The sequence below is a fragment of the Malaclemys terrapin genome, chromosome 20 (assembly GCF_027887155.1).
Source record: "Malaclemys terrapin pileata isolate rMalTer1 chromosome 20, rMalTer1.hap1, whole genome shotgun sequence".
In the NCBI taxonomy this organism is placed as follows: Eukaryota; Metazoa; Chordata; order Testudines; family Emydidae; genus Malaclemys; species Malaclemys terrapin.
In genome coordinates, this window is record NC_071524.1 from 9,134,740 (window position 1) to 9,160,376 (window position 25,637).

Below are 25,637 nucleotides of genomic sequence, written 5' to 3' on the forward strand. Positions count from 1 at the left end.
GGTTACATTAGTATAGAGAAGCAAAGGTTAAGACATCATCGAAACTGGCCAATCCAGTGTTCTATCAAACCATGCTGCTGAAGGAATCATCTCGGTTTCTTCTCTGTATCTCTGTTCTGTTGTCTCCCAGTCCCAGATGAGCTCCTGTGTCTCTCCAAAGGCCAGTTCTTATCCTCACCTCCTGTCACCTCCTGTCACCTGTCGGTCCATTGTCCTCCTCTGCAAAACCATGCTGAGTTCACACATTCCACCTGCTGGAGTTTCCAGTTGTTAGGTCCAGTTATTGAATCATTGAGGTTCCCCTTGTCTTCCCAGATCCTTCATTGATATGGGTCAGTTTCAGCCTGTCCTCAGTGACCCGTTCATACCATCCCAGACAGTTACATGACACACACACCTCATGTCTCCTCCTCTGCCAACATTTTTGCCCTTCTGCACCACTGGGTAGCAATCCCAAGTCACACGAGACTGGGTAGCAATCCCAAGCCACGCATATCAGTCATGAAAATATTACGGAAAATCCCCACATTCGTCTCACCTACTTTGCAAAATGGCTCCAGACCACCTCAGTGTGTAGCAAAAAAGATCCTCTTCCTTCATCTTCTCCCTCTATGGCCCCAATCCTGCAGTAGGATCTGTGCTGGTAACCTTCACACCTGTGCAGACTTCCACTGCAGTCAGCTGGACTCCTCAGGGTTACAGGTCTCACCTGCCTAGAACCAATTTCAGACTCAGGACCAGAAATGTCTCTCAGTGTTCTAGAGGACTATGCACAGAGCTGAGAGCCAGAAGGACCTGCAAATACTGAGTTCTTCATGCAGCTGTTGGAATGATCAGGACTTAATAAGGTCACATCTAAATCTACTCAAGCCATGTTTCTGGCACATGCCTGTGCATCATCAGAAAGAATAAAAAGAATAAACTGACAAGGTGGGTGAGGTAATAAATTTTATTGGATGAACCTCTACTGGGGAGAGAGACAAGCTTTTGAGCTTACACAGAGTTCTTCCTCAGGTCTGGGAAACATACACGAGTGTCACCACTAAATACATGGTATAATAGTTTGTTTAGCATAAGTGGTTAACATACACTGTAAGAGATCATTCAAGGTGAAATGACCTGTTAACATTTCTGCATTTGATAAAAAGGGGGATTACTGGGTTACAGATTCTTATAATAAAGCATAAATCCAGTGCCTTTATTAAGACCAGGACTTTTAGTGACTAGCAAAGTTATGAAATTAATCTCCCAGGCTCATCTTTGGAAGGTGTTATGCAGGTTCCTTTGAGGAAGAGAACATTTTTCTTTGTGAGGTCATTTGATAATGATTGTCTGTTTTCACCCACACAGTTGTTATTGGGGCATTTAGTGCACTGGATGAGGTTCACCACATTTTGTGATAAGCGTGTGTAGGACCCATGAATCTTGCTCACTCCATATATGACCCCTCAGTTCTCATCCTCAAAGGAGAGGAATAACATTTACCAACCCCCTCAAAATAAAATGATGCCTATATTAAGAAGTGCTTTCTCCTTTGCAGATGAACTCCAGACAAACACAGGTAGGTTTTGCACTGACTTTTCAAACGTAAATGGCAATTCAGTACTATGCTGAAAAAGAGATGCAAATAGAAACGAAGGTCTTCGAGTGCTTGCACATGTCCATTCCGAGTTAGTTGTGTGCTTGCCCCAATTACAGCTATTGGGATTTTTTTCCCCTAGTGGCATCTATTGGGCTGGCTTTGGTGCCCCCTGGTGGTGCACGTTCATAGTGCCTGTATAAGGTGCCATGATGAGCCTGTGGTCCTCAGTTCCTTCTAAGCTCCTGTGACAGCTGTTGAATTTAAACCACATACTCAGAAAGACTGGGATGTGAGACTGAAAGTCCTCTTGAGGGAGGCAGCATTGAGATCCGCCTCAGTGCCGAGATCTGACTCAGCATTGAGCACTCGGCGTGCAGCGCACCTCCCGCTGCCAGAAGCTCCCGGTGCTGCTCCTTGTCACCGGTGCTCAAGAAGAAACATTTAGGGCACCGTGAGAAGAGCCGCTCTCCTGCACCGAAGGGAGATAAAAGAACAGAAAGGATCAAGGAAAGACCCATGGACAGGGATAAGGCGAGACCCACACTGGGCCGCTCTCCCTCTCTGACACCATGGCAGCCGTTGGCACAGTCACCTGCGCCGGCACCGCAAACGCCACGAAGGGAGGTGCAACCTCCTTCCCACCAGCGTGATGACCAGTTTATGGTACCATCCACCCTGGAAGTTTATGCAGAGGCTAGAAACATACTTACTCTGCAAGTTCCGGATTTGCCAGGGGCACAAGGAGAAGCTCAGCAGGCACCACCTGCCAGCTCTGCGATGGCGACAAGCTTCAGGCCAGTACCAAGGCCACTCTCTAGGGGAAAGCCTCCCCTAATCACCTAATTACCTACAGATATGAATAAAGTCCTTTCATAGTAGAGATGGTTAGGTACTGAGCTGCAAAAAGTTATTTCAGAATCAATTCCATAAATTATAATCCAATAGGCAGTCCATGTGCAGAATCTGTATAAATTCTTCCATGAGAAATAGCAGGGAAATCAAGAGCACACCTGGAGACCTCAGTCTTCTCACTTGAAACCTCCCCTGATAAGGTTCAAGCAGACGTAAGATGAAAAAAGGATCAGGTCCCAAAGTTCTTTTAGAGATCTCTGTGATCTCTTGGCAGGCTGTGAAAACCTTTTGACAGCATGTAATACAAGGACTACTATTGTACATTGTTGCTTTGAACAGTCAAGTATACACAGGTAGTTAGTTGCATTGATTGCATAAGGCCATTAACCACTGAAAGGTTCATTGGTAGTTTACTGCAAACTTCAAGAGAAATAAAAACAAAGATATTATTACATCTCATTGCTAATATTCCCTTTAGATATCTGAATCATTAGAATACAGTAACAGAACTTTGTTGTTTAATGGAGATATCCTATCTCCTAGAACTGGAAGGGACCTTGAAAGGTCATTGAGGAAGACCAAGTACTGATTTTTCCCCACAGATCCCTAAATTGCCCTCTCAAGGACTGAGCTTACAACCCTGGGTTTAGCAGGCTAATGCTCAAACCACTGAGCTATCCCTCCCCTACAAGTTTACCATCTACAAGATAATAAAATCACATTGTTAACATCTAACACGCTATAGGTACACAAAGGCCAATATAATAGCATTTACTTCTAATACTCTACAATACAGATTTAAATTTCAAACACTCTGGCTTATCTAACATGACTTTGATAACTATCTATAAGAAATTGCCCTGTCATTTCAATACTTCCCTTACAAGTTCTTAAAGGTTGATCTGGGGCCACTTTAGCCTGCTGGTTGCTTTACCCCTTCTGTTTCAGTGTCACAAGTGGGCTTTTCAAAAGTGCTTAAATGATTTAGGAGCACAACTGTCACTGAAAGTCAATAGAACATTTGCCTCTAAGTAATTATATAGGACCAGATACACAAATGGACCTAACCCCCAGATCTTGGCATCACTGAGATCCATAAACACCACACCTAGCTGCTGCCAAACCCTGTATGTGCTCACTCGGTGCTAAATTTTGGGGATAAAAGTATCCTTGATGCCTAAACTGCTGTTGGGCATGTGCACTGCTGCCTTCCTCTAGGCATCTGACCGTCTATCTCCCACATAAACCCCACAGCAATCTTCAAGCCAGGATAAAACATGATAGGCAAACCAGTGCTGCTTCTTTCTCTAAGTAGTCTTAAACTACAATGAGCACAACCTATAAGTACAGTTTTGTCTGAACACCATAGAAGGGAGCTGTTAACAATGTGCCACAGGCACCTCTAGAGAAAAGGCTTCACCTGACTGTGGCACAGGGCATTTTTGAAATCATCCATGGTGGCTGTACTGTATCTTTCCTCACTGAGATACAGGCCACACAAAGGCACGGGCTCACCCTATAGCCATTCAGCACCACTGTGATGAGCTGGATGGAGAACAAGAATGGCCGACACAGGGTTGCTGTCCCTGATATTCAGAGACTCAGCATCTGTGTCACTGGGGCCTTTCAAAGGACCACTAGGGGCATTACAGATGTGAGGCATTCCACTGTCTGCATGAGCATAAGGGGCTTCCTGAACTGCTGTGATCTGCAGATTCCTACTGGACCTCAACCTCTCTACTGACTGCTCCATCATCTGCCACAAAGACTCCAAATATATATATGAAGGGAGGGAGAGACAACCTCAACCTCATTTGGCACCTCAGAATTCAGATCAAGAGCTGAATGAGTCCTGGAATCTGTGCTTCTCTCCAACACCTAGCAGGTGTCTCCCCAGGGCAGATCTACGGTACATGGCTGCTGCCAATGTTGTACAGTCTCCCACTGTCAAACTGGCAGCATTGCAAGAAGGAAAGGTACAAAGTGGCATCTCAAAGGTTGCTGCCTTCCTGTGGAAAATTGTGATTCTGTCTATTTCAGGATGGGGGGTATGGGTAGGGACAGACAGTCAGAATTGGAAAGGGATGAGGGGAACTTGACTGGAAGTGATTCAGGCTGAATTATTTCTAACCCTGGCAAACTGAGCTATTTTCTCAACTTGTACATTAAAATAAGTTCCTCTGTTGAAAACTTCACTTTTGTCTTTCTTAGATAAAGGACCAGGACTAAAGGGTAAGTCCCCAGGCCAAAAAATATGATTTAAATTTGTTTTTTGTTTTTTGTTTGATATGCCTGTATTACTCTGTATGGTAATAGGGTACTGTGCCTTTAAATTCTCTGTGAGCCCTCTAGTGGTTCTCATAATGTTCTATACTTTGGAAGTAACCACAAATTACTCATGGCAGCAGTATGTATGGAGCTAGGCATTGCGTGGTTGTTTACATGTAATAAGCAGTGTTATTTGGGATGCAGCTGTGCCATGTGATTTTTCCATACTGTTATTAGATGGTCTATGGTACATGGCTGCTGCCAATGCTGCATATTTTTTGAAGATCAAAGAATGATTATTCCAACTCCACAGATGTCAATCTGGCAGCAACATGAGAAGGAAATGTACAAAGTGAGATCTCAAATGTTGCTGCATTACTGTGGAAGATGCATCTGAAGAAGTGGGTTTTTATGCCCACATAAAAGTTAGCCTTTAAGGTGCCACCAGACTCCTCGTTGTTTTTGTGGATACAGACTAACATGGCTACCTCACTGACACTGTGGAGGATTGTGACTGGGTCTATTTCAGGACAGGGTCTATGGACAGGGATTGGCAATTAGCATTGGGAAGGGGTGAGGGAACTTGACTGGGAGGGGTTCAGGCTGAATGATTTCTCACTCTGGATATTTCTTCTATTTCTACAAGCTATTATCTCAGCTTGCACATGAATATAAGTCCCTGTGTTGAAAAGTTCACTTTTGTCTTTCTCAGATAAACTAAGATTCTGGAAAGGTAAGTCCCCGCTGACTTTATTTGTTCCACTCACAGAGAATAACACCCTGGAAGTGATACCGTATTTTAATTTCTAGTACTCTCTGTGTCCTAAACTATGTTAAATGCATATTGTATTAGAGGGGGCATCTTTGTAAGTTGCTGGGGGTGCTCGACCCCCGCTCCACCCCAGGCCCTGCCCCCACTACACCCATTCTCCTATCCCCACCTCCGCCTCTTCCCACCCTCTCCCCTGCCCATTCTGCTATCTCCCCCAAGACTGTCATGCCCTCGCTCCTCTCCGTCCCCTTGAGCGCATCCTGAACACCACTAAAGAGCTGATCCTTGGCAGTCAGGCAGCGCTGGGGGAAGGGGAAGGAGCTGATTGGGGGAGCTGTTGGTGGCTGCTGAGCACCCACTATTTTTTTTTTTTGTGGGTGCTCCAGCCCCGGGGCACCCAGGGAGTCAGCGCCTATGCATCATATAAACTATGTTGGCTGTATGTCATTCTGACTGCAGGCCTGGAACAGCACAACTTCTGTAAACCCCTTTAGTCTGTGCCTTGTGACCAAGAACTCCAACTGGGGTTCGTGCTTGGGGGTACATAGACCATGCACAGCTGGAGGAGGAGCAGAGCTGGGTCAGGAGAGTTGGGAATAAGTGAAGCTGGGGATTGCAGAAACTATGTGTGACAAGTGGGCAGAGTTGATGAGAGGGTGGGAGAGCTGTGAGGTTGGGAAGCACAAAATGAATTGATGTGGGGCAGGGAGGAAGCACAGAACTAGTTGTTTTGATTTTAGGGAGAACCTGGACACTCTGCACAGTCAGGCAGCACTTTACACCAATGTGTGAAATCTGATCTCAGCTGGGTTTTCTGGTGCTCCTGCACCAGGGGACAAAATCACCTTACTCGCTATAAATATATGAGAGTCAGCAACACTTACTGTCATCCACACAATGGTGGTGACAGGAAGAGTTCAGAAGACAGGCCAAAAAACATGATTTAATCGTTTGTTTTCAGTACCATGATTATGGGGGGTTTGTTTGTGATTTTTTAACTTCTTGGTTTGAAAAAGCCATATTTGATATGCCTAGTGAAAGTGGGTGTAAAGGGAAACTGTAGCCACTGGGCATGAAAATTGCTCAGCGAGGAAGAAAAAACGTGTTAAAAATGCCTGGCTATTCAGGAAAACTGGAATTATTTGCAGATTCAGTAGAAGACTGGTCTCCTGTATTGAAAGACTGGAAGGGAACAGAATGGTTAATGGTATGGGTGGTGAGAGAAAGTTGGTGTTTTTACTGAATTTAATGGAGTCTTAAATATATAACCTCCTGTCTAGCCTATGAGCTCACATTAAACCCACAGACAAAACATCTGCTGTGTGGAGCTGTATTAATAATGGAGTTTTGGCACATTGGCAATTCCAAAGATCCTCCCCAAAAGAAATGATCTGTCCTATCTCAAAAAAAGCAAAATGGTCCATTTAGATTTTGACCATTTTTATATTTATTTTGGATAAAAAAATTAAAAGACTTTTTTTAATAAAAAGATGTTTTTAACTGAAAAATTGAAATATTTCCTTTAGAAAGTGTCATAATGAAACATTTTGATTTCTTCAGAACTTTTTTAAAGATTTTTTTTCTGACAAACAATTTAGAAAAACCAACATGAATTCCTGAAAAGTTTCAATGTTGCTGAATCTGCACATTTCACACAAAAATGTTTTCACTACAAAATTTTGCCCGGTCTGATTGTGGAAATTCTACTATATCGATTATTCCCAAAGTCATTGGTTTCTGCTTTAATAAATGGAATCCAAACAAAAATGAAACCATTCCTGAATATATGGCTGAAATAAGGCTACTAACAGAGGATTGCAAGTTTCGAGAGTGTTTAAATGTTGCATTAAGGGACCAGTTATGTCTGCAAAATAAAGTGCAACTTTACTGCCCAGTATCAACGGCAGTAGCTACGGTTGAGCTCAATCTCTTTAGATTTCCCTTTCTAAGCTAAATAAAACTGCCTCCAGCCCCCACCAACAGCTGTAATGAAATTTCTGATTCTTCGAAATTAAAATAAAATTGTCCTAGTCACCTTTATAGGCTTCCCCCCGCCTCCGCCACACACAAACACTCACAAGCACTCAGCAGTCTTTGGGGGCAGGGAAAGTGAAAAACAGTCAAAAGAACCTTGTATAAACTTACATATAAGTCATTGAGCAACCCAAAACAGACATCAGGAATTTGGTTAATCCACAACTCACACATAATATCGCATAGTCCACCCACCTAAAAGCCTGTTCAAAGGTTGTGTTAGATTCACTGATAGTCAAGGGATAGCTAGAGTGGCTCTCCTCTAGTGGTCTTCTCCAGTCCTGAGAAACTGTACCCAGATTTTATAAAACAACTCTGTTCCCTGGCAGCAGTGCTTGGGGAATGATATATAGCATAATGTTGGTGCTTGGTCTGATTTGAGTTCCTTTGAACTGCTAAGGTAGCAATACAATAGGTACGCAATTGCTGTCAATTTTGCAATACACTGATGATTCTCATTGTTGTCTCCAGCCTCACATACACTAAAACATAAATTTCTGGGCAAGTTCGGTTCCCATCCATACATCAGGTGATATGGTGTATTTCCAGGATCAGTGCATTGGATTCTTCCATCCTAAATGCAGGAGTCTGCACTTGTCCTTGTTGAACCTCATCAGATTTCTATTAGCCCAGCTATCTTTTTTTCTGTACATAGTTTTTTAGTAGCTAGAATCATAGAAGATTAGGGTTGGACGAGACCTCAGGAGGTCATGTAGTCCAATGCCCCTACTCAAAGCAGAACCAACCCCAGCAAAATCATCCCAGCCAGGGATTTGTCAAGCCAGTCCTTAAAAACCTCTAAGGATGGAGATTCCACCACCTCTTTAGGTAACCCATTCCAGTGCTTCACCACCCTCCTAGTGAAATAGTTTTTCCTAATCTCCAACCTAGACCTCCCCCACTGCAACTTGAGACCATTGCTCCTTGTTCATCATCTGCCACCATTGAGAACAGCCTAGCCCCATCCTCTTTGGAAGCCACCTTCAGGTAATTGAAGGCTGCTATCAAATCCCCATCCCTCTTCTCTTCTGCAGACTAAATAATCCCAATTTCCTCGGCCTCTCCTCGTAAGCCATGTGTCCCAGCCCCCTAATCATTTTTGTTGCCTTTTGCTGGACTCACTCCAATTTGTCCACATCCTTTCTGTAGTGGGGCACCCAAAACTGGATCCAATACTCCAGTTGAGGCCTAATCATCACAGAGTAGAGTGGAAGAATTTCTTCTCCTGTCTAGTTTACAACACTCCTGCTAATACAGCCCAGAATGATGTTTGAGGGTTTTTGCAACAGTGTTACACTGTAGACTCATATTTAGCTTGTGATCCACTATGACCACCCCACAGATCTCTTTCAGCAGTAGTCCTTCTTAGACTGTCATTTCCCATGTTGTATGTGTGCAGCTGATTGTTCCTTCCTAAATTGAGTTCTTTGCATTTGCCCTTATTGAGTGTTATCCTGTTTATTTCAGACCATTTCTCTGGTTTGTCCAGATTATTTTGAATTTTCATCCTATCCTCCAAAGCACTTGCAACCCCTCCCAGCTTGGTACCATGGGCAAACTTTAGAAGTGTACCCTCTATGCCATTATCTAAATAATTGATGAAGATATTGAACAGAACTGGACCCAGAACTGATCCCTGTGGGACCCCACTCGATATGTCATTCCAGCTAGACTGTGAACCACTGATAACGGCTCTCTGGGAAGGTTTTCAAACCAGTTACACATCCACCATAGAGTAGGTCCATCTAGTTTGTATTTTCCTAATTTGTTCATGAGAAGGTCATGTGAGGCAGTATCAAAATCCTTACTAAAGTAATTACATACCACATCTACCACATCTTTCATATCCGCAAGAATTGCTACCCTGTCAAAGAATGCTATTAGGTTGGATTGACATGATTTTGTTCTTGACATGTCCATGCTGACTTACTTATCACCTTATTAACTTCTAGGTACTCAGTGCAATTCATTTAGCTCATGAGCATTTGGTATTTGCCCTACATGAGGACTAAACTTTTTTTCTGATAACAGTGTTATTTTGGCTTTCCTCCAAAGAGCTAGCAATTTCCCTGTATCCTCAAGCAATTGCAACTGTCCTACAATAATCATAGCCCTGTCAATGGACAAAAATATGATGATACAACCTATGAACTTTAGGAAAACTATTTTTTCTGTATCATGTTGCTATATCATGGAAACCTATTGGTCAAATTACCCCAAATTTGGATCTCTAACCAAGCCAGGTCCCCCAGATGGCACATCAGAATTCAAAACACTGCAAGGAGCTGGGTAGGGTTTAGGAAAGTCAAGCTATAACAGAAAGCTAGTCTAAACCTTAACTAAAGCAGACCTTGCAATCGACTATAATAACGAATAAAATAACATTTTGTGCTTTTCTACACTCTAGGGACAGCAATTTTTGCTAAAAAACAAACGAACAAACAAACAAACAAACAAACAGTCTTGTTTCTTAGGGTTCTTTTTTGTTTATCTACTTAATAATATTATTCTGACATTTTAACACTGAAAAAAGAAATAAATGTTATATAAATGTTGTTACACGGATTTCCTCTTGACTTTGTTGCACAATGACACTCTATATTTTGTTTGTTTGCCTAGGGTCAAAAAGAGGTGGGAAAGGTAAGATTGCATTGACTTTTCAACAAGCAAAACTATTATTATACAACAACAAGAAGAAACCCTCCCAAATGTTTTTGATCCTCCTTACACTTAAGACTTTCCCGCTCATTGGTTAATGGAAATATAGTATTGGTTAGTAGATGGATTTTCTACTAATTTCTGCAGAGTTCTGTTAAACAATCCACCAAATCTGGAAACATATGCACACATTGAAAATATTGTTTTTTATTGTGCAAATTCATACAAAATGGAAGTGTTATTTTCTGTTTGAGCAGTTACACCAAGAGGGACAAACTTTACCCTCAGATTCACCTGTGCTTCAATGTAATTGAAGGTACAGGATCAACAGCAATGAACCATGTAGGTTCTCATCTCACCTGTGCTACCTCCCAACATAGTCTGTTACTCAGAAGTGAAACACACAGTGCAGTGATTAATGAGTGAATTGTTTCACAAGTTGAAGTTAATTTGAAGGGTTTATTAACATTATAGGAGAGAGATTGCATACTGCTATTTTGTCTATGATTAGTAAATGAAAATTTTGCTGGTAAGAAAGAAAGAAATAGCCCTCAATTTGCTGAATATGATTCTGTTCCTGCTATCAGCTAGTGTTATCAGAATTTGGTTAAAATCTGATCAGATTTTGCTCCCAAGTTGGCTGGGTAACATTGCAAGCCTGGGAATAGTGGAACCCTGCAGCATGTCTGAAACTGGTTGCCATTTTCTGTATTTGATAGTGGGATTTTAATGGCCCTGTGGCAGGGAAACCGGGGTGCACTCAGTGTTTCTGTTGGTCTGAGGTGCGTTTTACACTTCTATTTGATATTGGGAGGTTCTGCAGCATTTCCAGTGAGGGGAGCTGGATCAGAATATAAATTAAGGGGTGGGGTAGAATGAGAGGGTTCGGCAATGGGGGCTGAGGGATGCATGGGCAGCAATTTTTCACCCTGGGAATTGCATCTCTGTTGAAACCAATGTCTGTGAGAAAACTAAAAAGATGATTTGGTGATTTTTCTTTCAGTCCAAGTCCAAGAAGTGGAAGGTAAGTTTCCATTGCTTTCTGAACACTGACACCAAACAGAATAACGCTCCGGGAGTGATCACATATAATTACTTTCAGACGTCACTACTCAACACACAGCCATTTGTTTTCTGCTGGGTTTTCTTTCCATCCAGATCAGTTCACAGGTGGTTAATTAGGAAGGTGTGTGGCTTCTGGAGAAGGGGCAGATTCTGCCTGGCCTTGGTGCAGGTGCACAGTGTGAATGGGCAGGGAGTAAAGACCCCTCCCTCTCACGTGGTAGACTTTCAAGCCTTGTGTTCAGGGGAACACAGGCACTGCTTTGTCCCTACTCCCTTGGTGAGTACAGTGCCCCACAGGGGACAGGGACAATGGTTCTGCTCCCCCTGCAGCCCATATGCTGGATATTTTAGTAAATATGTCAGAGGAGTTTTACTTTATCAACTGAATTTATCACAGCGTGACAATAGAGCAAATGGGAAAAGGATTTTTACTGGTTACGATAGGGTAGAATTATCATCTAAACTGCACTCAAACAGCCCCGTAACCCCAGTGGTTCACTCCAGGTAGACAGGGCAGATACAGCCTTATTCTCCCCAGCCCCCAATGTCACAGAAGTCCATACTCAGGAACACCATAAGTTGAACCTTCTGTGGTTCCGAATGATGCATGTGTATTTCACAATGATTGGCTGTAGATAATTGTGACTTTGCATGATGGATCAGGTCTCCTTCTGTCCCCTGACATGCCCTGTGCCCTGTTTGCTCCCTTTGCACTGTCTGGGCCATGGAAAGAGAAAGGAACAGTGCAGAGAATCTACCCCAAACTCCCTTTAGAAATAATAAATAAAGTTCCCATCTTGATTTTTCTTTCAGATGGAGTCCAAGTGACAGAGGGTACGTTCTCAGAATACTATTTTAAGAATGACATATTACCATATTTTCTTCAGAACTTTCATCCTAGTTCAACAGCAAGAATTTTTTTCCTTCTACCTTTTTCACTAGAACTCCCATTATACTTTCTGGAACCTAGATTAGCTCACAGGACGGCTAGTTAGCAAAGCCCATTTCTCCGAGTTTCAGAGTCTCACCCCCTCCTCCTCTCCCCATGCACTGGTGTGTGACAGAGGGAAAAACTATTTTACCTTTCCAGTGTATTTTGTTTTGTCTTATTTGGAGCTGGGTGGAGGCGGGGAGTTATGATTAATGTTTTTTTTTTCAACTTTTTTTTAAATGAAGTTTTATTAATCAGCACACGCTGTTTGCTGACGCATAATGGTCTTTAGCTCCACAAAAAACTTCCATGTTACAAGATGGCTGCCATCTTCTTTTGTTCTCAGTATTAGTGAAGCCCCAATGCCCTCAGTTACATAGACTTTTTGCAAGGGCATCTCTCAGGCATTGCTCTCACAAGGACTGAAGGCCCAACAGAGAAGGATGCCACCTCCATGTGCCTGTTCTTCCCAGGGCTCATCTTTGAATCCTGTCACCAGAGAGGCCACTATGACATTTGTTATGGCACTTAGGACATACTTTGTAGCATTTGCCACAGCAGATTTGGTTGGGCCAGTATGGTTCTGTACCTCTTGAATTGGCTTATCATTGATGATTCAGAAAAATGCCTTAGTTAAAGTGAAGTAGGATCTCCACTCAGAAATATTTTGGCCCATTCAAAACCTTCTGTACATGGTTTATCTCATAGCATGTGTTTGAACCTAAAAATGTGTTAAATCATCATTTATGCTCATTGAGGGAATGGCAGAGCTCAATTCTGCCCTGGCAATTTTCAAGTGGCACATGGCCCCGTATGGACCCTAACCAACTGGTGTAAATTAGTTCAGTAATGGCTGTGAGCTAATACTGTGTAGGGTTTGCCACATCATGTTCGATAAACCCAGTCTGGTTTTTGAGTCTCAGGTAGAGGTGACTCCAAATGGCATTATTCCACAGAAAAGTTCACCTCTGTAGAACCTCTGATGAACCTCTTGGTGAGGGGAGTCTGTTCATTATGATCTCACTGGCCTATATAAGAGAACAGGAACCTGAGGTAACCAAACAAAAACTCTCTCAAATTTTCCACCAAAATATGTCAATTTTCACCTAAAACCAAATATTTTTGGTTTGGGAAGTTTGTTTTTTATGATAAATTCAACATTTTCAAACAGAACATTTTTGTAAAAAAACCAAAATAACAGAAAACAAAACATTTTGTTGTAATCCCGATCATCCACTGAAAAACAGTTTCAAGAGAATTTTCAACTGAGCCTAATTTCAGTCTCTGAAATTAAGCATCTAACTTATGCTTCAGGAATGTGTTGGATTACATGAAACTCGGATATGCATCCACCATCTATTTTGCCCCTTCTCAAAATATCCCAAGGACAGTCATTTTATTCTGTAGCATAAATGTGAACATAAAAATATGTACAAATCTAAATATTTTTTTTTTTTTTCAGAAATATCCGGGATCGTTGACAGTAAGTCTGCTTTGATGTCACACTGTTTTCACTCACAGATGATTTTATCATTATGGCTTTGTTTTGTTTCCTTGGTCCTGTGGAGAGAGACAGTCCGAGCCCTGAGGTGCTTTTGGCCTGAGAGAAAAGAATGGGATGTACAGTACAGAAGACAGTGTGTTTCACTTCCCCATCAGAGCTGTGCCCACCACCTAGGTGCCCAGCAACCTAGGACTTATCTAGATGAACAGTTAGTCCATGGCAAGATGGGTTATGAATCAATAGTGCATTAGCTGTCCTTGTGGACCCTGATAGCATACACTAACGATTCCCTAATGTGCTTTGATCTACTCTACTTTGAAGCAGGAGTAGTTGAATGTGCACTAGGGAACTGATAGTGTGTGGCAGAGGGGTCTACACAGACACTTAATACATGGCCGGCTATTGCATTATAGATTTACATCCAAGTTTGCTGTGCACTAACTATTCATCCATAGAGAACAACCAGTACATGACATAGCAGGATTTCATCCTTCATTCCCCCTGCTTTGCATCTCCAGAGAGGGCCAAGTACATGAATTAGCCCTTTCTCCTCCCTTTGTTCTCCAAGATCTGCAGGTGCCAGGAATGGGAGGGCAGTTCCGGGGATGCATTATTTAGGAGTTTTATATTCCCAATTCTTTCCTGTGACACTGCAAGTTTGAGGGTGGGGTGAGGGGACATTAGTGGAAGTAGTGGAATATTTGTGGGAATGGGGATGGCTTGTGGGGATGGCCAGGGAGGGTGAGAGGGGACTCTACACCAGTGAACTGTTGGAGGTTCACCAGCTGAAGCAGCTATGAAACTGAGTTACTTTAATTGAATTGTCTCGTTGGAACTGACCTCCCACTTGGTAAGGCAACTCCCATCTTTTCATGTACACCTCTACCTCGATATAACGCTGTCCTCGGGAGCCAAAAAATCTCACTGCGTTATAGGTGAAACCACGTTATAACAAACTTGCTTTGATCCACCGGAGTGCGCAGCCCCTCACTCCCCCCCGCCTCCCGGAGCACTGCTTTATCGCATTATATCCAAATTTGTGTTATATCGGGTCGCGTTATATCGGGGTAGAGGTGTACTGCGTATATATATCTTCCTACTGTATTTTCTACTCCATGCAGCTGATGAACTGGGTTTTTAGCCCATGAAAGCTTCTGCCCAAATAAATTTGTTAGTCTCTAAGGTGTACAAGTACTCCTTATTGTTTTTGAGTTACTAATGCCGCTCCATTGCGTGGTGGAAGGTTTTTTTGAAATATGCATGTAGCTCCATACACACCAGCACTGAAACAATGCAGTCACAATAACTACTTAGCCCTGAAGATTGAAGGACAATTTGTGATGTTACCTCGTGCTCCACACAGTGGATTGAAGGACTTTTGTGTGTGGATGCAAGTTCATTTCAATAGATTTACAAGGAGACAAATGACATTTTGTATTCAAGCCAAGACCTAAGATCTTACAGTACCTCAGTTCACACAGCTGGGCTGGTCAAGAAGATTTTTGGAACTTAATATTAATTATGTACTTGGGAATGTCTGAACTCTTTACTAGATGCAATGTGTTATGGTATTTTCCCAGGTTTTATTACAAGTGGTGTGTGAATGTACTTAAACATGAGGCTTTTTTTTTTCTTTTTCAGAAGGAAAGGACAATAAGAAGAGTAAGTTTGAATTGGTATCGGGACAGTTACATGTGGAGGGAAACTATGTGCCTTCACTAAAACAATAACATTTTACTCAGTTTAATAGTGTGGGAGGTTTATAATGTTTAATGGTTCCCAGTATAAATGGGGACAGGAACATACTGGGGACCTCTTAGCACCCTCCACAGGCATATCTACAGAAGAGGCTGAATGTGACTGATCGTGACATAGGGAGTCTGTGAAACTGATGTGCTGGGTGTACTGGGGTCAGACAGGTTTCCACTCAGATATAGGAAACAGAGTATTGCTCAGGGTGAAGAGTTTTCAATCTACTGCCAAGGAAAACTATTACTCTTTGGGCTTGTCTACATGGGGAGACTGACTGGCATAATTATTCTGGAACAGGTCCCCCTTTTGAACACTCCTCTTCTGGAGAAAAAATGTCTTTTCCAGTTTAGCTTACTCTATTTTGGAAGTGGATTAAGCTAAACTGGAAAATACCCTTTTTCTGGAAAAGATTGTCCACAGCGGGAGTTACTGCAGAATATCTATAGACGTTTAAATTCATACCCTACACTTTTTTGAGATAATTTCCTTGTGTAGGCAAGTCCTGATTTGGAAAGGTTTGGCCACAAGATTTGGTAGCAAGCCATTTTGCAGGCGGGACGTGTACAAGTTCTTTGCTTGAGTTCCTGCTGGTTTTATTCACTTCTTTAGTGGAGGAGCTTGTGGAACATAAGGCTACTGTGTTTTGGTGAGACCTATGCTCCTCATGGTTGGTGAAATCTTGTGAGGGGTCCACATCCATTGTTGGTGGAGATTGTTAATATGTTCCTTAGGAAGGACAAGTAGTCTGCATCTCTTACACAGGCCTCTCTTTCTAGGCCTCTGCTTAACAATCCTTCTCTTTAAACGTACATGTTTATTAATTTGTACCTACGCCTGGATCCACAGAGGGACTGAGGGGTTGTGACACTGAGGATCACAACACACCTAGAAACTCACTGGGATAACGATGGAATCCCCATAACCTTCAGTTAGACACCTAAGCTCCCTGCAGAATGCTTGGGGAGGGATGGGCACCTTAAAATAGAATCCACAAAAGCCAGCATGATAGGAAGGGAGTCCCCCAAGTCAGACAATGGGAGACGACAATGAGAGGGGTGTGTGCTAAACCCCACTCCTCTCACAAAGACAGACATGTAAGTCCAGGCCTCATGGAAGTGTCAATGTCTGTTTGCAATCTGCAACCAGTTCTAGCTCTGCTCTATAGTACAGACTGACCATGGTATTACTATGTCGCTCAGCGATCTGAATAATCCAATTCCCTGAGAAATGTAGTTAAATTGACCTAACTGCCCCCTATGCACAGCACTATGTTGAGGGGAGGGCTTCAGCTGCTGACACAGCTATTGCCTATCATGCTATGTCTACACTACCACTTACATTAGTATAACTTACGTCGCTCAAGGGTGTTGGTGTCCCACCAACACAGCTACCACCGCTCACTGGGGGAGGATTAATTATGTCGATGGGAGAGCTCTCTCCTGTTGGCATAGAGCAGCTACACTAGAGATCGTACAGTGGCACAGCTGCATTGGTATAGCTGAGCAGCTGTAAGATCTCTCGTGTAGACATAGCCTTAGGGAGGTGGATTGACTATACCCCTGCGAGAGCTTTCTGCCATCAGCCTAGAGCATCTTCATTACAGTGCTAGAAGTGCAGCCTTTTAAGTGTGTGGGCATGGAGCTGAGAAGAACTTCTGTTTAGTCAATGAGAAATGTTCTCTCTTTCTTTCTCTTCATACAGGTGGGAAAGAAAAGCATAATGAAGAAGGTAAGGTTTCTCAGTATCCTACTTGCCCTTCAGCCAAGTCAAACCTCACTCGGTCATATGGAGAGAAGAAAAAGAAGAAGGCAGATAGATATTTTGTATGCCAGTTGAAGACATCTGCCACTGCAGTGGAAGGAGGTGCTTTATGGGAGTATTGAGCTTTTAACAGAGTGAATCCCTCTGGAACTAGAGATGCATCCATGTTGCTAATTTTCAAACTATTTTACTGGATTAGGTTGCTAATTGTAGAAAGTTGCTTTCTTCAAACATACACATGGTTTATAGCTCTTTGTCAGCAATAATGTTGACACATTGGAGAGAGTCCAGGAGAAAACAGCAAAACTAATAGGTTTAGAAAACCTGATCTATCAGTAATGATTTTAAAAATTGGGCAGGTTTACTCATGAGAAAAGAAGACTGAGGGCGTACCTGATAACAGTCTTGAAATATATTATAGGTTTTTTTAAAGAGGACAATGTATTGTTCTCCCTGTCCTTCTTGCAGCACAAGAAGTAATGGGCTTACTCTGCAACAAGGGAGATTCGGGTTCTGTACTAGGAGAAACTTTCTAACTAAAAGAGTAATTAAGCTCTGGAGTAGGCTTCCAAGGGAGGTTGTAGAATTCCCATCATTGGAGGTTTTTAAGAACAGGTTGGACAAGCACATGTCAGGGATGGTAAAGGTTTACTTGGCCCTGCCTCAGCTGAGGGAGCTGGACTAGATGACCTCCTGAGGTCCTTTTCAGCTCTACATTTCTATGATCAATGATAAAATGTGATATTAGCATAGCCTGCTATGTGACAGAATCCAACTTTCAGGAGCATTAAGGCCTCTAGGGATCTGGAGAAACTCCAGTTTAAGCACTTTTTGGGGGACTACAGTGAAGGGGACTCAATGCCAAATATGATGTACAAATGAGGGGATGTGAGGCTCAGCTTTGCATTTCCGCAGTTCTTAGTTTCCCAGTTCTTAGTTTCCCACATTCTGAGCCAGTCTAGTGCCCCCTCCCTGAGGGTTACTCTAGTTACAACAGCTGCCATTGCCTCCACAGGACTGATGCAGCAGTTGGAGACTGGTGGGAAAACAAACCCCTGGCCATGCTCCGACTATCACGAACACACCCCCTAGTGAAGCACTCAAGGTTCGGGATGGTGTAGCAGACACTATGCTGGCTCTGTGTTATCAGAGGATCCTCCTACAATGGGCCAAACCTCCTTCAGCTGTCAGCCTTGTGCTGAGGGCTCAGTATAGAGCAGCCACACCACAAGGAATAATCTGGGTCTGTGTTGAGAATCTGCAGAATGGCCCCGCTTGGCAAAAGTCATTGACTTTAAGGCCCAGTTATGTTGAAGAGACATAAGAATGAGGGTAACAGGTCTTATTGTTTCCTGATCTTTCTATTTCCTTTCACTCCAGTGCAACTGGAGCTGGCCATTACAGAGATCCAAGGGGTGCGGGAAAGGTGGGGTATTATGGAAATTGGAAAATTCATAAGAACATTAAACTTTTCTGATCCTGTTACTGCCTTTTCCCCCCCAGAACTACAAACTCTTAGGTCTGAAGTAGGTAAGAAAAAATGAAACTTTCATCCTAGTTCAACATCAAGAATTTTTTTCTTCTACCTTTTTCACTAGAACTCTCATTATACTTCCTGGAACCTAGATTAGCTCACAGGAGGGTTAGTTAGCAGAGCCCATATCTCTGAGTTTCAGAGCCCCCACCCCCTTCCCGACATGCATTGGTGTGTGACAGAGGGGGAAACTATTTCACCATTCCAGTGTATTTTGTTTTATTTATTGGGAGTTTGGGGGAGGCGGGGAGTGACGATTAATGTGGTTTTTTTTATGACTTTTTTTCTAAATGAAAATGTATTTATCAGCACGTTGTTTGCTGAAGGATAATGGTCTTTAACTCCACAAAGAACTTCCCTGTTACAAGATGGCTGCCATCTTCCCTTGTTCTCAGTATTAGTGAAGTCCCAGTTCCCTCAGTTACGGAGACTTTTTGCACAGGGCATCTCTCACTCATTGCTTTCACAAGGACTGAAGGCCCAACAGAGATGGATGCCATCTCCATGTGCCTGTTCTTCCCAGGGCTCATCTTTGCATCCTGTCATGAGAGAAACCACCGTGACATTTGTTATGGCACTTAGGACATACTTTGTAGCATTAGCCACAGCAGATTTGGTTGGGCCAGTATGGTTCTGTACCTCTTGAATTGGCTTATCATTGATGATTCAGAAAAATGCCTTAGTTAAAGTGAAGTAGGATCTCCACTCAGAAATATTTTGGCCCATTCAAAACCTTCTGTACATGGTTTATCTCATAGCATGTGTTTGAATCTAAAAATGTGTTAAATCATCATTTATGCTCATTGAGGGAATGGCAGAGCTCAATTCTGCCCTGGCAATTTTCAAGTGGCACATGGCCCCGTATGGACCCTAACCAACTGGTGTAAATTAGTTCAGTAATGGCTGTGAGCTAATACTGTGTAGGGTTTGCCACATCATGTTCGATAAACCCAGTCTGGTTTTTGAGTCTCAAGTAGAGGTGGATCCAAATTGCATTTTTTCCATAGAAAAATTCACCTCTGTAGAACCTCTGATGAAACTCTTGGTGAGGGGAGTCTGTTAATTACGATCTCACTGGTCCATATAAGAGAATGGGAACCTGAGGTTACCAAACAAAAACTCTCAAATTTTCCACCAAAATATGTCAATTTTCACCTAAAACCAAATATATTAGGTTTGGGATGTTTGTTTTTTTATGATAAATTAACATTTTCTGTGTTAAGCAGAAATTAAAAAAAAATGTTGTAAACCCAATCATCCATTGAAAAATGGTTTCAAGAGAATTTTCAACTCAACCTAATTTCAGTCTCTGAAATTAAGCATCTAACTGATGCTTCAGAAATGTGTTGGATTATAGGAAACTGGAATATGCAGCCACGATCTATTTTGCCCCTTCTCAAAATGTCCCAAGGACAGTCATTTTATTCTGTAGCATAAAAGTGAACATAAAAATATGTACAAATTTAAACATTTGGATTTTTTTTCTTTTTCAGAAATACCCGAGATCGTTGACAGTAAGTCTGCTTTGATGTCACACCGTTTTAACTCACAGATGAGTTTCACTCTCAGATGATTTTATCATTATGGCTTTGTTTTTCTGAGATAGTCTCCTCGATCCTGCAGATAGAGACAGTCTACTCCCTGAGGTGCTTTCTGCTTGAAAGAAAAGAATGGGATATACTGTACAGAAGACAATGTGTTGCACTTCCCCATCAGAGCTGTGCCCACCAACGGGTTGGCCACCTAGGACTTGTCTAGATGAATAGCTAGTGCATAGGAAGCTGGGTTATGAATCAATAGTGCATTAGCTGTCCTTGTGGACCCTGCTGGCACACACTAATGATTCACTAGTGTGCTTTGTTCTACTCTGCTTTGAAGCAGGAGTAGTTGAATGTACACTAGAGAACTGATAGTGTGCAGCATGAGGGTCTACACAGACACTTAATACATGGCCAGCTATTGCATTGTAGATTTACACCCAAGTTTGCTGTGCACTAATTATTCATCTAGACAGTACAACCAATACATGACTGAGCAGGAGTCTATCCTTCCTTCCCCCTACTTTGCATCTCCAGAGAGGGCCAAGAACATGAATTAGCCCTTTCTCCTCCCATGGTCCCTTTGTTCTCTAGGACCTGTAGTTGCCACAAATGGGAGAGCAGTTCAGGGGACACATTATTTAGGGGTTTTATGTTCCTCACTCTTTCCTGTGACACTTCATGTTTGAGGGTGGGGTGATGGGACATTAATGGTAGTAGGGGACTATTTGTGGGGATGGGGATGTCTTGTGGGGATGGCCGGGGGGGGAGGGGGGGAGAGGGGACTCTACACCAGTGAACTGTTGGAAGTTCACCAGATGAAGCAGCTGTGAAACTGACTTACTAATGCCACTCTGTTGCGGTGTGGAAGGCTTTTGAAATGTGCATGTAGCTCCATACACATCAGCACTGAAACAATGCAGTCACAATAACTAGTTAGCCTTGAAGACTGAAGAACAATTTGTGATGTTACCTAGTGCTCCCCACAGTGGATTGAATTACTTTTCTGTGTGGATGCAAGTTCATTTCAATAGATTTACAAGGAGACAAATGACAGTCAAGCCAAAGCCTAAGGTGTTACAGTACCTCAGTTCACACAGCTGGGCTGGTCAAGAAGATTTTTGGAACTTAATATTAATTACGTACGTGGGAATGTCTGAACTCTTTACTAGATGCAATGTGTTATGGTATCTGCCCAGGTTTTATTACAAGTGGTGTGTGAATGTACTTAAACATGAGGCTTTTTTTTTCTTTTTCAGAAGGAAAGGACAATACGAAGAGTAAGTTTGAATTGGTATTGGGACAGTTACATTCAGAGGGGAACTATGTGCCTTCACTATAACAATAACATTTACTCAGTTTAACAGTGGGGGAGGTTTATAATCTGGTACACAGTATATAAAATGGGGGTGGAAACATAGTGGGGACCTGTTCAGCACCCTCCACAGACATATCTACAGAAGAGTCTGAACGTGACTGATTGTGACATAGGGAGTCTGTGAAACTGATGTGCTGGGTGTACTGGAGTCAGACAGGTTTCCACTCAGATATAGGAAATAGAATATTGCTCAGGGTGAAGAGTTTTCAATCTACTGCCAACAAATACTATTACTCTTTGGGCTCGTCTACATGGGGAGATTGACAGGCATAATTATTCTGGAACAGCTCCCCCTTTTGGACACTCGTCTTCTGGAAAAAAAATGTCTTTTCCAGTTTAGTTTACTCTATTTTGGAAGTGGATTAAGCTAAACTGGAAAAGACCTTTTTTCTGGAAAAGATTGTCCACAGCGGGAGTTACTGCAGAATATCTATAGACGTTTAAATTCATATGCTACACTTTTTTGAAATAACTTCCTCATGTAGGCAAGCCCTTATTTGGAAAGGTTTGGCCACAAGATTTGGTAGCAAGACATTCTGCAGGTGGGACATGTACAAGTTCTTTGCTCGAGTTTCTGCTGGTTTTATTCACTTCTTGTGGAACATAAGGCTACTGTGTTTTGGTGAGACCTATGCTCCTCATGGTTGGTGAAATCTTGTGAGGGGTCCACATCCATTGTTTGTGGGGATTGTTTATATGTTCCTTAGGGAGGACAATTGGCCTGAATCTCTTGCACAGGCCTCTCTTTCTAGGCCTCTGCTTAACAACCTTTGTCTTTACACTTACATGTTTATTAATTTGTACCTACGCCTGGATTCAAAAAGGGACATAGGGGTTGTGACACTGAGCATCACAACACCTAATTTTATGCACCTAGAAACTCACTGGGATAATGATGAAATCCCCATAACCCTCAGTTAGGCACCTAAGCTCCCTGCACAATGTTTGGGGAGACATAGGCACCTTAAAATAGGTTCCACAAAAGCCAGCATGATAGTCAGGGAGTCACCTAAACCAGACAATGGGAGACGACAATGAGAGGGGTGTGTGTTAAACCCCACTCCTCTCACAAAGACAGGCATGTAAGTCCAAGCTTTAAGGAGGTGTCAAGGTCTGTTTGCAATCTGCAGCCAGCTCTAGCTGTGCTCTACACTACAGACTGACCTTGGTATTACTATGTTGCTCAGCGGTGTGAATAATCCAGACCCCTGAGCGCCATAGTTAAACTGACCTAACCGCCCCCTGTGCACAGCGCTATGTGGAGGGGAGATCTTCTGCTGCTGACACAGCTACTGCCTCTCACACTACGTCTACACTGCCACTTACATTGGTATAATTATGTCGCTCAAGGGTGTTGGTGTCCCATCAACATAGCTACCACCACTCACTGGGGGAGGATTAATTATGTCGATGGGAGAGCTCTCTCCTGTTGGCGAAGAGCAGCTACACTTCAGATCGTACAGCAGCACAGCTGCATTGGTATAGCTGAGCAGCTGTAAGATCTCTCGTGTAGACATAGCCTTAGGGAGGTGGATTAACTATACCCCTGGAGAGTTTTCTGTCATCAGCCTCGAGTGTCTTCGTTACAGTGCTAGAGCTGCAGTCTTTTAAGTGTAGACCTGCCCCTAGGCACAGACACTGTTTGTTGCAAGGAACACCACAGGAGGAGATAATAGCAGCTCACACATTACTTTTAGCCCAGTGGTTAGTGCACTCACCTGGAATGTGGGATACCCAAGTTCAATTCCTGCTTCTTCCAAATGGGGAAAAAGGATTTGAATTGGGGACTCCTATCTTTCAGATGAGTGTTGTAACCACTATGCTATGGGATATTCTGACATGGTGCTCTCTCAATCTCTCCTGGTGCAGCTGTTCCACTTTGGATAATTAATTAAAATAGTCACTGGGCCAGAGAGAGAGAGAACCTGGTGGTTAGGAACATGGGAGACCCAGGGGCCAGTCCCCTTGTTCCATACAAAGAGAAATGAACATCATGGCAAGAAAAGGAACTCTGAGTGGATTCCTCCTCAATATATTTTGCCATTGTTGTTTCTTTTTTACTATTTTCTGTCTGTCCAAAACATTCAGCAAATGAACAGAAATCCATTTTCATTTCGGGTCTGGAAAAAATTTCCTCTGAAATCTGTGTCTCAAAATAGGCCTCAGCCACCTTTCATATTCCCCTTGGTGGAAAGCCACCCACTCCCCAACCCCAGAAAGAAAGAGAGAGAGAGAGAGAGAGAGATGAAGGACTTAATCTTAGAAATATGGGAACAACATTTTTTTCTTTAATAATCTTTTTTTTATTTATCTCACGGGATATGTTTGAACTCCAGAAACAGGTAACATGTAGGATCTCTAAAGCAGTGGTAATGCTTAATATTTCCTCGATTGCAGTAATGGGGAGAGTTTTACAGCTGGGAGCTGAGTCTGGTTGGGAATTTTTTAGAATGGACTTCATGAGGGTGTCAGATTGGAATTTGCCATTAATCTCTTGAATTTGTTCAAGATCAGGCACATGGGGAGAGTGTATGCGTGTGGGCAAGGAGCTGAGAAGCACTTCTGCTAAGCCAATGAGAAATGTTCTCTTTCTTTCTCTTCATACAGGTGAGAAAGAAAAGCATAATGAAGAAGGTAAGGTTTCCCAGAATCTTATTTGCCCTTCAGCCAGGTCAAATCTCAGTTATATGGAGAGAAGAGAAAGGAGAAGGCAAATAGATATTTTGGATGCCAGTTGAAGACATCTGCCCCTGCAATGGAAAGAGGTCCTTTATGCAAGTGCTGAGCTTTTATCAAAGTGAATCCCTCTGGAACTGGAGATGCATCAGTGTTGCTAATTTTCAAACTATTTTGCTGGATTAGGTTGCTAATTGTAGAAAGTTGCTTTCTTCAAACACACACATGGTTTATAGCTCTTTGTCAGCATTAATGTTGACAAATTGGAGAGAGTCCAGGAGAGAACAACAAAATTAATAAGTTTAGAAAACCTGCCCTATGATGAAAGGTTTAAAAAATTGGGAATCTTTAGTCATGAGAAAAGAAGACTAAGGGGGTACCTAATAACAGTCTTGTAATATATTAGAGGCTTTTTAAAGAGGACAATCTATTGTTTTCCCTGTTCACTGAAGGTAGAACAAGAAGCAATGGGCTTACTCTGCAACAAGGGAGATTTGGGCTCCATATTAGGAGTAACTTTCTAACTACAAGGGTAATTAAGCTCTGGAGTAGGCTTCCAAGGGAGGTTGTGGAATTCCCATCATTGGAGGTTTATAAGAATATGGTGGACAAGCAATTGTCAGGGATGGTCTAGGTTTACTTGGCCATGACTCAGCTCAGGGAGCTGGACTAGATGACCTCTTGAGGTCCCTTTCAGCTCTACATTTCTATGATTCAATGATAAAACGTGGCATTAGCAAGGCCTGCTATGTGGCAGAATCCAACTTTCAGGAGCACTAAGGCCCCTAGGGATCTGGGGAAACTCCAGGTTTTACACCTGTTTTTTGGCTACGGCGAAGAAGTATGAGACTCAACGCCAAATATGATGTACAAATGAGGTGATGTGAGGCTCAGCTTTGCATTTCCCCAGTTCTTAGTTTCCCACATGCTGAGCCAGTCCAGTGCCCCCTCCCTGAGGATTACTCTAGTTACAACAGCTGCCATTGCCTCCACAGGACTGATGCGGCAGTTGGAGACTGGTGGGAAAACAAACCCCTGGCCATGCTCCGACTGTCATAAACAAACCCCCTAGTGAAGCACTCAAGGTTCGGGGTGGTGTAGCAGACACTATGCTGGCTCTGTTATCAGAGGATCCTCCTACAATGGGCCAAACCTCCTGCAGCTGTCAGCCTTGTGCTGAGGGCTCAACATAGAGCAGCCATACAACAAGGAAGAATCTGGGTCTGTTGGGAATCTCCAGAATGGCCCTGTTTGGCAAAAGTCATCGACTTTAAGGCCAAGTAATGTTTAAAAGATGTATGAATGAGGGTAACAGGTCTTATTATTTCCTGA

The 25,637-nt window shown here is 42.7% G+C and overlaps 1 protein-coding gene across 1 annotated transcript in view; it reads left to right on the forward strand.

The window, feature by feature from the left end:
* LOC128826357 (uncharacterized) overlaps positions 1-25,637 on the forward strand; it is a 55,179-nt gene that overhangs the window by 24,219 nt on the left and 5,323 nt on the right. The window contains exons 14-26 of the mRNA XM_054009604.1: positions 1,541-1,561; positions 4,646-4,666; positions 5,415-5,435; positions 10,128-10,148; positions 11,170-11,190; positions 12,045-12,065; positions 13,625-13,645; positions 15,308-15,328; positions 17,120-17,146; positions 18,683-18,709; positions 20,207-20,227; positions 21,511-21,531; positions 24,237-24,263. Coding sequence (XP_053865579.1) covers positions 1,541-1,561; positions 4,646-4,666; positions 5,415-5,435; positions 10,128-10,148; positions 11,170-11,190; positions 12,045-12,065; positions 13,625-13,645; positions 15,308-15,328; positions 17,120-17,146; positions 18,683-18,709; positions 20,207-20,227; positions 21,511-21,531; positions 24,237-24,263 — 291 coding nt within the window. The remainder of the gene's footprint in view (positions 1-1,540; positions 1,562-4,645; positions 4,667-5,414; positions 5,436-10,127; positions 10,149-11,169; positions 11,191-12,044; positions 12,066-13,624; positions 13,646-15,307; positions 15,329-17,119; positions 17,147-18,682; positions 18,710-20,206; positions 20,228-21,510; positions 21,532-24,236; positions 24,264-25,637) is intronic.